General features: G+C 55.0%; 2 protein-coding genes across 2 annotated transcripts in view; one reads left to right on the top strand and one right to left on the bottom strand.

Moving 5' to 3' along the window:
* The first annotated feature begins 211 nt into the window (after positions 1 to 211).
* LOC102248329 (alpha-1,3-mannosyl-glycoprotein 4-beta-N-acetylglucosaminyltransferase-like protein MGAT4E) lies at positions 212 to 2,685 on the top strand. Its single transcript, XM_014533402.1, has 2 exons — positions 212 to 221; positions 1,538 to 2,685. The coding sequence occupies exons 1-2, from the start codon at positions 212 to 214 to the stop codon at positions 2,683 to 2,685; spliced, it is 1,158 nt and encodes a 385-aa protein (XP_014388888.1).
* A 4,492-nt stretch (positions 2,686 to 7,177) lies between these two features.
* Positions 7,178 to 11,236, bottom strand: part of RABIF (RAB interacting factor) — a 5,899-nt gene continuing 1,840 nt past the window's right edge. The window contains exons 2-3 of the mRNA XM_014533403.1: positions 9,774 to 9,845; positions 7,178 to 9,692 (exon numbers count right to left, since the gene is read on the bottom strand). Coding sequence (XP_014388889.1) covers positions 9,447 to 9,692; positions 9,774 to 9,845 — 318 coding nt within the window. The 3' untranslated portion in view covers positions 7,178 to 9,446. The remainder of the gene's footprint in view (positions 9,693 to 9,773; positions 9,846 to 11,236) is intronic.

The following is an 11,236-nucleotide window of genomic DNA, read 5'->3' on the forward strand; positions in this document are numbered from 1 at the left end:
GGACAAGGACGAGGATAAAAATGTAAAGGCCAAGTTGCTCTCAGAGGGAACTGAGGATATGGGGGGGGGGTAGTGGACAGGCAGACTCTCAAAGTGCCTGTCCCTGTCCACTGAGAGCAGGAAGCTCCAAAGGGGGTGGGGTGTGGACTGGGACCCATTGGTCCATAAAGAAGCTGCATCCCCCCATTCCAGCCCCTGCCCCCCTGCCCCCATGGGTGGAGGTAAGAAAGGCAGCAAATACTGCTGGAGCCCGGATCCTTGGGCCAGTGGTCAGATGTCCTGAGAATGCACGGGGCTCACCTAGGGAGAGGGACCCACTCCACCTCCCCTCCCCTAGAGAAGCCGCCAGAGCTCAACCTGGTTCCTTTCCTGAAAGAAGGCCCGTGCTTTGCTTTCATTGATGCCCCAGGACAGTCACGGCGGAAGGAAGGCCCCGAGACCACTAGCCGACTGGCAGGACCTCACCTCCAAATACATGAAAACGATCCAGCAGAGAAGAAAGAGTGAGTCCCAGGGAGGGGAGTGGGGTCCCACAGGAGGTAGGGGCTTCCGGAGAAGTCCGGTAGCGAGGAAGGAGAGAGGGAGGAGGGAGGAAACGCAGCACTTTGCCCGGGAATATCTGAATCTGGCCACTTTCTCCCCACCAAGCACCTACATGACAGATGCAGTTACTTGCTCTAGGGATTAGGGAACACCAGGACCGGAACAGGCCTTAGAGTCACATGGTCCCACCCGCTCCGGTTTATGGACCAGGAACGAGGCTCGGGGGTGAAAGGACTTGCTCAGGGTCACGCCGTCAGTGGCCGGAAACCTTGGGGGGAACCTGGGGGCCCTGACTTGTAGGAGAAGTGCTTGTTCTAGTGCATCTTCTTCAGAGGAGAGCTTTGGGGAGACGACTGGGCACACAAAGAGCTGGTGGATCCTGAGCGCGTGGACCGAGCGCCATAAACCTGCCCAGAGAAGCCTCGGAGGGAGCAGGGGACTCGGCATCACACAGCTCAGCGCTTCGCAAACCGAATGCGCGCACGAGGCACCTGGTGATGTCAGTCACAGTCCGGCTCTGTTTAAGTCCAGGTCGGGCAGGGCCCATGTCTGCATTTCCGGAAGCTCCCGGGCGAGGCTGGTGTTGCTGGACTGAGGACCACACTTTGGTAGCGAGGACTCGAACCTCCTCCACCGAAAGGCAGACTCCATGGAGAATGGGAGGGGGGCCGGCCGGCGAGGCTCCGTGGTTGAGCATTGACCCAGGAACCAGAGGTCACCCATTCATTCCCCATCAGGGCACATGCCTGGGTTTCAGGCTCGATCCCCAATGGGAGGTGTGCAGGAGGCAGCCAATCAGTGATTCTCTCTCATCACTGGTGTTTCTCTCTCTCTCCCTCTCCCTTCCTCTCTGACATCCATAAAAATTATTTAATAATAATAAAAAAAAGAAAATAGGGGGAAGAAAGGAAGAGGAGAGGCCCAAAGAACTTCCCACCCGCCCCCTTGACGACGCCCCCCACACACTGACAGCTGTCCCTGTCTTACCCCCCAGCGTGGCTGACGGTGGGCATCTCCTCGGGCCCAGGGCGGGACCCCAACGGCCTCCTGTACACGCTGGGCAACCTGTTCCGCGCCTCCTCCGAGGTGGAGCAGAAGCACCTCACGGTGCTGGTCCACCTGGCGGACTCGGACCTCACGTGGCTCCGGGAGACCGTCGTTCAGATCTCAAGCCGCTTCAGCCCCCAGATCCTGACCGGGCGGCTGGTGCTGATCCATGCGCCCCCGGACGCCTACTCCGCAGCGGGTCCCCTCGGGGGCCAGGAGGCCCGCTGCGGGGACGCCTCCTCCAAGCGGAACGTGGACCACGCCTTCCTGGTGAGCTTCGCCGCCAGGCTCTCCGACTACTTCCTCCTGCTGAGGGACAACACCTTCTGTGCCCCCAGCTTCCTCACCCACATTCGTCAGAAGGTGTGGGCCATGCGCGCCCACCCCTGGGCGCTGCTGGAGTTCTCCAACAGGGGCTCCCTGGGCAAGCTGTTCCGCGGCGGCGACCTCCCCCGGCTGGCCCGCTTCCTCCTGCTCTTCCACGAGGACCAGCCCCTGGACCGGCTGATCCCGCGTTTCAGCATCCTCCTGGCCCAGAGGAGGCCCGCCCTCTGCAGGCCCTTCCTCTTCTACCACCGGGTCCCCTACCACAGCGCTAACCGGGACCACCAGGCTCGGGCCGCTCAGAGCCGGGGCCCCCACGGCCCCCACAACCCGCCGGGAGCCGTGTTCACGGACATGAAGGTCTTCGGTGTCCACTTCCCCTGGGAGGCCTACACCCTGGACGAGTCTTTCTTCTGGACCCACAACGTCAGCGCCGGGAGCCACCTGACGGTCATTCTGAACCGCCCCGCGAACCTGAGCCGCGTGCAGGTGCTGACGGGCACCATCGTGGAGGGAAAGCACGCCCTGCAGAGGGGGCAGGTGGAGCTGGGCCACAGCCCCGAGGGGGTGCCCCAGTTCTGCACCAGCTTCGTCCTGCTGGGCCAGCTCCTGGAGGGGCAGCTGGATCAGGAGGTGCTGCCGACACCTGCGGGGGCCGACGTGAGCTGCGTGAAGCTGGTGGTGAACGCCGACCAGGCGGGCGGGCTCATGGTCAGGCACATCTACCTCTGGGAGGAGAGCGCCAGGGCCACCGAAGCAGCTCAGGGTTGATGATAAATCGGTAAAGGGTGCGAACAATGAAAGCCTGGAAGCCGTTTCATTCCAGCCCCTGAGAGGCGGGACGAGGGAAGAGGGTCAGAGGGAGACCCTCCATCACACGTTCCGTACCAGAGCCGTCAGGAGGCCTGTCCCTTCCCCTTTGCTCCCAGACGAGTGACTCACAGTCTGTTTTTCTTTTTCTTTTTTAAAAATGTTTTTTTATTGATGTCAGAGAGGAAGGGAGAGGGAGAGGGAGACCAAAACATCAACGATGAGAGAGAATCATGGATCGGCTGCCTCCTGCACACCCCACACTGGGGATTGAGGCCACAACCCGGACGTGTGCCCTGACCGGGAATGGAACCATGACCTCCTGGTTCTTGGGTCGGGGCTCAACCACTGAGCCATGCTGGCTGGGCTCATTTTGCAAACTTTTACTGAATCTCCCCTGCGTGGGGAGTGAGGGTGAGGGCCTCAGTGCAAACCTGTCTCCTGCAGGCCTCTGTGGGGATCGGGTGCCCCCTGTGGACGGAATAATGAGGTTCAGGGGCGAGCCCACTGCTGGGCTGACCTCTTTCCACCCCTCGCTGCCCAGGGCTGCTCCCACCTGGCACAGTGGGGGTGGGGGTGGGGGTAGATGAGGGGGCCCACCGCCCTCCTGAGCCCGTCCCTCCTGCCCAGGAGCTTCAGGGGACCCAGGCAGGTAGGTAGGACAGGCCCAGGCAGGTAGGATGCTTGGCCCCTCCCCTGGTAGGTGGGGAGGGTGGATTTTCCCACCCGAAGGCCTGGGGGCAGCGTCCTTCCCTGCACGTGGGTGGCAGAGGCAGGCGCAGCTCAAGGCCGAGGCCAGAACTCCGTCACCAGTTTTGTTTCTTGTTCCTTCTGTCCCTGGGAAGGAAGACCGAGCCTCATGGTGCAGGTCAGATAGCAGGGACACGGGAGGTCAGATGGCAGGGACACAGGGTCACCGACATTCATCACCATCCCTGGATCCCTGACTCCCTGACCCTGAGGTCCCGGGAGGTCACCATCGCTCTGTCCACAGCCGGGTACCACAGCTCCTGCTTCCTGCCTCCCACACAAGTCCCTCAGTCAGCTCAGGACACACGTGTGCACGGGGACAGCTCAGGACACGCGTGTGCACGGGGACAGCTCCGTGTGCCTGGGACACACACACACACGTCTAACTCATCAGCAGGACCTCTTGTCGGGTCAGGATGTCCCTGCTCCATAGTTGGTACCCGTTTCTGCTGCTCGGCTCTCAGCCTTGGCCCAGCATGAGACCAGCCTGGGTCTGAGACGTCCTACCTGGCCCTCGACCTCTTCCTTCTGGTCACCTGCTGCCCACCCCCCGAGACCGTCGCGGGTCCTGACTTTATTCACGTTTCTACTTCCGTGTGTCACACTGCATTGCGAAGGGTTCCCCTATCTTCCTCTCCTCACTGTTTCTTCTCTTCCAGGCTCCAATGGGTCTGGGACCCTAGGCAGTGGCCTTGGAGGGCCAAGGGCCCCAGTGTTGGGGGAGGGGGGGCTGCTGCCTGATGGACCTGCCTTTCCTAGACTCACTGCATCCTCAGAAGGGCCTGGTGGGTTCTCTCTCCCCTGAAATGCTTCTTCTTAGAAGACGGAAATGCTTGAATAGCATCTAACTCCTTCCTCCCATTCACATGAACGAATAAAAGATGAATTCTTCTACGTTAGGTACAAGACAGGAGCAAGGGATTCCCACTTCCCACCTGTCGCTGCTGGATTTTAGGTGAGGCCTGAGCACCAAAAGCAACTGCCCGACTGCCCCGACCCACTCTGTCCTCGTCCGTGGTGCTGAGACTGAAAAACCTTGGCTCCGCAGCCGCTGGAAGGTTCCGGCACCAGGCAGGGAGGGATGGAGGCAGAGGCAGTCATCACAGTGCTTCAGCGGGAGCCGGGGTGGGAGGGGAGGGCTGAGCCAGAGACATGACCTGCCTGTGGGGAGGGGTCGTGGACGTGACCTGCCGGTGGGGAGGGGCGTCGGGAACGACCTTGGGCCACGTGGGGTCTGTCCAGTACCTCCTAGGATGGTGAGCAGCCTCCCTGGTCTCCACTTCTTTTCTGGTTTGGGGCCCTGAGAGAAGGTCATGGCAGTGTTTATGCAAATGAAGTTCATGCAAATAATGACCAGCTTGTCACACCCTCTGGAGCCTGCTCCCCTGGGTGGTGCGTACTGGGAAAACAGGAAGGAGCAGGCCAGCTCCTGGCTTCTGGGTGAAGAGACCAGTGGAGCCGGCCCTACAGCCGAGCAGACACAGGCCCACCCTCGAATATGTGCCGGGCGGTTTTCCTAACTGCCTTCCCGCCCGACTGAACCCCAACTCCACCTCTAACCCGAGCCCTTGGGGTCCCAGGGGAACCTGGAGGCCGAGAGTCAGCCAGGAACAGCTTTGCAGACACACAGTCTAAGGTAGAAAGTCAACAGCCATGACACGGCCTTGGAGGAATGAAGACAAAGAGCTAACGCAGGCCGAGGGCCTTGTCTCTTGGGACTCTGGGGGCTGAGGGAACCGGGGGACCCGGGAGCCGCGACGATGGAGGGAGATGGGACACCAGAGAGACCACGGCCCCTGTTAAGTGCAGGCGGCTCCCGGCAGGGGTCCTGTCCGTGGCCTGGGCCCTGTGCTGATGGGCCCTCAGATCCCATCCTCTCAGCAAGCCCCTCCCAGGGACCCCGCAAGCAGGACCCACCGATGAACGCTAATTCATTCATTAGCCCAGGTTAATGCTGACAACTAGACCCCCTGTGGCATTTCCGGGCAGCCCTGCAGCTCACTGTGCTTAAAAAGACCAGATGCCCGGCCGGCGTGGCTCAGTGGTTGAACGTCGACCTATGAACCAAGAGGCCATGTTCCGATTCCCGGTCAGGGCACCTGCCAGTGACTGACACCTGGACCTTAAGAACATGTGTGGCCAGACCCTCTATGAGAGTTCCTTTCTCATTGGGGACCCTTTTGAGAATAAGAGGTATAGACCTTCTTGCCTAAAAGGCCCATAAGGATCTTTAGAAGTTATTTCTGGTGTTCACAGCCCCAGACTAAACACCCCCTGTCCTTCAGAATCCTGGCTTGGGGACCCTGGGACAAGGCCTGGGCCAGGCCCTCGCGGACTGGCCTGTGGCTTCAGCCTCTACTGCCCTCTGCTGGCTGCCAAGAGGGAGGACAGGCAAAGTGCAGGTTGCTCCCTGACACTGAAGTTGAGTGCTTTCTGTCGGGGATGCTTGGGGCAGGTACCCTTTCAGTGGTTTTCACCAGAACCTCTGCAAAGCTGTGCCTACTTGGCTGTTAAAACCTTCCACTGAATTCTTAATTTTGGTTATTGGATTAAAAATTTTTTTTTGTTTAATCCTCACTCGATGGTATTTTTCCATTGGCTTTTAGACCGTGGGAGGGGGGAGAGACACAGAAACATGGATGTGAGAGAGACCCATCGATTGGCTGCCTCCCACACAAGCCCCGACCAGGGTTGGGGATCCAGCCTCCATCCGAGGAACGTGCACTTGACTGGAATCGAACCTGGGACCCGTCAGTCCGCAGGCTGATGCTCTATGCACTGAGCCACACCGGCTCGGGCTGATGCCTTCTGACTTAAACTTTTAGACCGTGGGAGTGGGGAGAGACACAGAGAAACATGGATGTGAGAGAGACCCATCGATTGGCTGCCTCCCACACAAGCCCCGACCAGGGTTGGGGATCCAGCCTCCATCCGAGGAACGTGCACTTGACTGGAATCGAACCTGGGACCCGTCAGTCCGCAGGCTGATGCTCTATGCACTGAGCCACACCGGCTCGGGCTGATGCCTTCTGACTTAAACAGTATTCTGTCCAGCCCTTCTGGCGGCCATCGGTGCGACGGTCAGTCCAAGTGACCTGTCCGTGCTTCTCAGCCGAAGTCCTTGCCAGTTATGTCCTTAACTAACATCGAGCTGCCTCCTGCACAGCATAGTAACAAATATGTAAAATGTCAGCACACCACTGTCCAGCTTTGGTTCTGGGTTAAAAAAGGTTTTTGTAGAAACAACGAGTCCTTAGGAAAATCCACCTCCCCCGCAGGAAGGCAGCTCTCTGTCCTCAAAACAGCGAGTGCGAGTTCTCCGCCTGCCTTATTGTGTGAGGGAGACCAAGAGCTGACACTCTCATTGTGTCACAGACACTACGTGGTTAACCAGTGTGTTGACAGACCTGTTTCAGCTCTCCTCTGCTGTTTAAAATCACATATTCTTGCCCTACCTGGCTTGGCTCAGGGGATAGAGCGTCGGCCTGTGGACTCAAGGGTCCCAGGTTCGATTCTGGTCAAGGGCATGTACTTTGGTTGCGGGCACATACCTAGTAGGGAGTGTGCAGGAGGCAGCTGATCGATGTTTCTCTCTCCTCACCAATGCTAGCTCTCTATCTCTCTCCCTTGCTCTCTGTAAAAAAATCAATAAAATATATTTTAAAAAATCACATATTCTTTCCCAGGACATACAGGAGTATCATTTCCATTGTTTAAATGCCTTTATTTCTTTCAAATCAAACTGAAAAGGCAGGATAACAACTTGATATTTTTGGCTACTGGGCAACAGTGTTTGGCAATTCTCAAAAAAAAAAAAGATACAAATCACCACTAAGTATATAAAAACTTCATTAGAAATAACAAATGCAAATCAAAACGAGACTATTGTTTCTATTAAAGTGGCAAAATATATCTTTTTGAGAGAGAGACATCGATTTGTTGTTCCACATACTGGTGCATTCATTGGCTGATTCTTGCATGTATACCCTGACTGGAGGTTGAACCCACAACCTGGGCGTATCTGGACGACACTCTAACCCACTGAGTTACGGGGCCAGGGCCAAGTAGTCTTTTAATGGTAACACATGCCCGGTGTTGGGACGGTTCAGCCACGCGAGCCTGTCTTACTTTGGAGGGTGAATAGCATGGCCAGTCCTGAGGCATGTGCACTGCACACCCTGCGATCCCACGTTTCACCCCGAGGGAACAATTAGGAATGTGCATACAGGTTTAGCTACCATCTAACGGGATTGTTTAAATAAATACAGAAATACGATGGCAGACTAAAAACAAGGGTGTACACCAGGGGATATCTACACGCAAGAGAAGCAAGTTATAACAGAGTATGGGCTCATATTTGTTTTAAAAACCATACATACGTGTAGAAAACATTGAGATGGACATACACAGCATTACCATTGGCAATTTGTGGATGGTGGAAATACGAGGGATTAAAAATGTTTATGCCCATTTTTGTATTTATCTGCAATGAATGGGTACTATTTCTGTGATTAAAAAAAGGAAAGAAAAGTCGAAGCCTAATTTTAGAGAATGCTTTACCTGGGCTTGGCTGTGCTAGGAGGGGCCACTCGCCCATAGAGGCATCTACTTGGTTTTGTTCCTTCCAACCTGAGTGGAGAACTCTCACAGTTGTCTTTCTGTAAATGCCATAATCATGGACACTAGACCACTTGTCTAGAAAACGGTTCTCTCATTTCTGCTGGAGCTCTGACCGAGGAGGAGGAAGTAGGCCAGTTGCAAAACCATGCCCAAGGCCCACCGTTACTGAGGGAGCCCTTAGAGTAAGCTCTGGAGGGGGTGGGGGGGGGGAGGGGACAAACGGACTCAGAGAGGCGGTCTTGAGTTAGTCCTCGTGCAATGCCAGGTCTCCTGGGTCTGAGAGGTGGGCGATGGGGAGGAACCTGGACCTGGCTGCACAGAGTCCTGCTGAGGCGAGGCATTCCAGAAGAGAAACAACAGAACCACTAAAGTCCTAGTGGAAGGCGAAATACTTGGCTAAAATCACACGGTTAGAGCAACCCCCCAGCTGTAGCAACAGAGGCCTCTGGATGGAAGGTTTGTATTGGGGGTTGGTGTAGAGATTCCAAACGAACCAGGCCCAGCAGGTTCAGTAAATGACATTATCCATTAAGGAAGTCTTTCTTGGGAACAAAGGAAGCAGTAACTTGTCCAGAAAAGACAAACCTACACACTCCTGTGCAATATGGCCAAGGCCTATTCCCCTGAGACCCCCCTGTCCTCTTCTGGGGTCTTAGATCCTGGGAAAACGGCCCAGGCTGAGCTTTCCTAGGGTGGCTCCCGATGGGGCTGAAAGTCTGAATCTCAACATACAGGCTGTCAACCTCATCAGGGTTTGAAGGGAAGAGGGGCCACATTCATCTTCACCACGAAAGGCTTCTATCAACCTAGAGGTGAGGTTCTCACACCTGGCATAGGGGTGCACCCGCAGCGTTTCTGATTAAATACTAAAGCTTGTAAAGGTTATACGTTTAAAAAGAATAAATGCCTGTGAAGTTAGCCACACAACAAAGTCACTCTGACATCTGTGTGCCTTCTTGAATGAGAGAGGAAAAAGGTGAAGCCTCCACTTTCAGCACATGAGCATCGTGTGGCTGAAAGGTGGGCGATACTCGTCCAGAGCAAGCAGCAGGGGAGCCCCGGGTAAAGGAGAGCCCAGCAGGATGCAGGGGTGAGAGAAGAAGTGTGGGAGGAGCCATGTCCGCAACTGGGGGAAGGAGCTCAGGACTTGGGGCGGTGCCACGTGACCTAGACGAGAGGTGCACGTCAGGCTCTGAGGAAGCAGGGTGGGCCCCGCCCGGTCAGCTGGATGTACCCACACTCGTAATTAGGACAGAGATGCAGCAGCAGAACCGTTGCACCAGGTTAAAAACCAGTTCTTGTAAAGGGGCCGCTCTCATACTTGGGGGTGCAGCTGGGCCCCCTCCCCTCAGTTACTCATGGGAAACCCGTTCCAAGGCCACATAGAAACTGTTCTTGTCATCGAGGCAATGCCAGCCGATGGGTCCGATCTCACAGTCTGCGCAGACCAGAAACTTGATGTTGCCCACGTCCTTGGTGAAGCCCACGTTCTCGAAGATGAACATGTCCTCCACCAGCCAGTGCTCCTGGAGGAGGTCGCCCTCGGGGCTGCTGCCCTCGGCCAGAGCCGGCTTCTTCCTCATGGAGGGAAGGAAGAGCTGCGGGGAGAACACAGGAATGCCGCGCTGAGCACCGTCACACCGCACCCCGTTCACGTGGGCTTCACGCGGGGCCCTCACCAGCAAGACACGCAGTCCTATCAGGTCACAGACGAGGATGCGGGCTGCTCCTCTGTCGTCCGTGCCCTGATTCTAAAGAGACTGAAAAAGGAACTCTGAGCAGCTGTGGTGGTAACTTGGCTTCACTGCTATCCTGACCTTGGGCTTCGAGGCCCCACCGGCTCCTAAGCTCCCCGGAGCTTACCCTGCTCCAGCCACACGGGCCTTCCTGCCTTCCTCAGGCGGGTAAGTCTACTCTGCCCTCAGGTCTTGGCTAGGCCAGACCCTTCTTAATATTCAGCTCAAAAGTAACCTCCTTGGTAAGTCTTCCTTAGCCAAACAATCTGAATTTGCTTCCCATAATGCCCTCTGTATTATTATTTATAAGGGAGAGAGAAACATGGCTTTGTTGCTCCACTTATGTATGCATTCGTTGGTTGATTCTTGTATGTGCCCGGATCTAGGATCAAACCCGCAACCTTGGCGTATCAGGATGGACGATGCTTTAACCAACTGAGCAACCTGGCCAGGGCTTCCCAAACTCTTTCACAAAACAGCACTGACTCCATGTGCTTGTCTGGCATCGGCAATCACAATACTAGGTGGACCGGTGAATAATGCGGATTTTTTTCAATAGATGGAGTTACACATATGTTGATATAGATGCGATTTGATATGTATGCTATTGTATTGACAACAAGCTTCAAAACTTCATATGTCAAATTTGCTGAAGGTGTTAACATCATAGATATTTTTACGCTTAAAAATGTCGAATTTCGTGCCAAAAAAAGAGCATTTTGCGGGAAGTTTTAATTCATTATTTTGAAGAAAAGTGCTGCTGAAAGTGATCGCATACTTCAGGAAGCTTATGATGAACATGCTCCATCTCAAGATACTTGGGAATGCTGGTTTAAATGCTTTAAAAGTGATGATTTCGATGTGAAAGACAAAGAACGTCCAGGTCAACCAAAAACATTTGAAGACCAACGATGACAAGCATTATTGGATGAAGACGCATGTCAAACTCAAAAACAACTTGCAGAAGGATTAAATATTGCTCAGCAAACAATTTCCGATCATTTACAAGCAATGGGAAAGATTTTGAAGGAAGGAAAATGGGTCAACATCGACTGCAAGGCCAAATCGCTTCAGAGAGAAGAAAATGCTCTGCGTTTGGTGGGATCAGGAAGGTGGGGTGTATTATGAGCTTCTAAAAGCAGGTGAAACCGTTAATACCGATCACTACCGACAACAAATAATCAATTGGAACCACGCTCTGATCGTAAAACCACCAGAATGGGCCAGGAGACACGGCAAAGTAATGTTGCTTCATGATGACGCACCATCACACACTTCAAAACCAGTGAAAGACACGTTAAAAGATCTTGCCTGGGAAGTATGAACCCACCCACCGTATTCACCAGCCCTTGCTCCCTCAGATGAGCACTTGTTCCCATCGACGGCACACGCACTTTCTGAGCAGC

This window comes from Myotis brandtii, unplaced genomic scaffold (genome assembly GCF_000412655.1).
Source record: "Myotis brandtii unplaced genomic scaffold, ASM41265v1 scaffold975, whole genome shotgun sequence".
NCBI classification, from domain to species: Eukaryota; Metazoa; Chordata; class Mammalia; order Chiroptera; family Vespertilionidae; genus Myotis; species Myotis brandtii.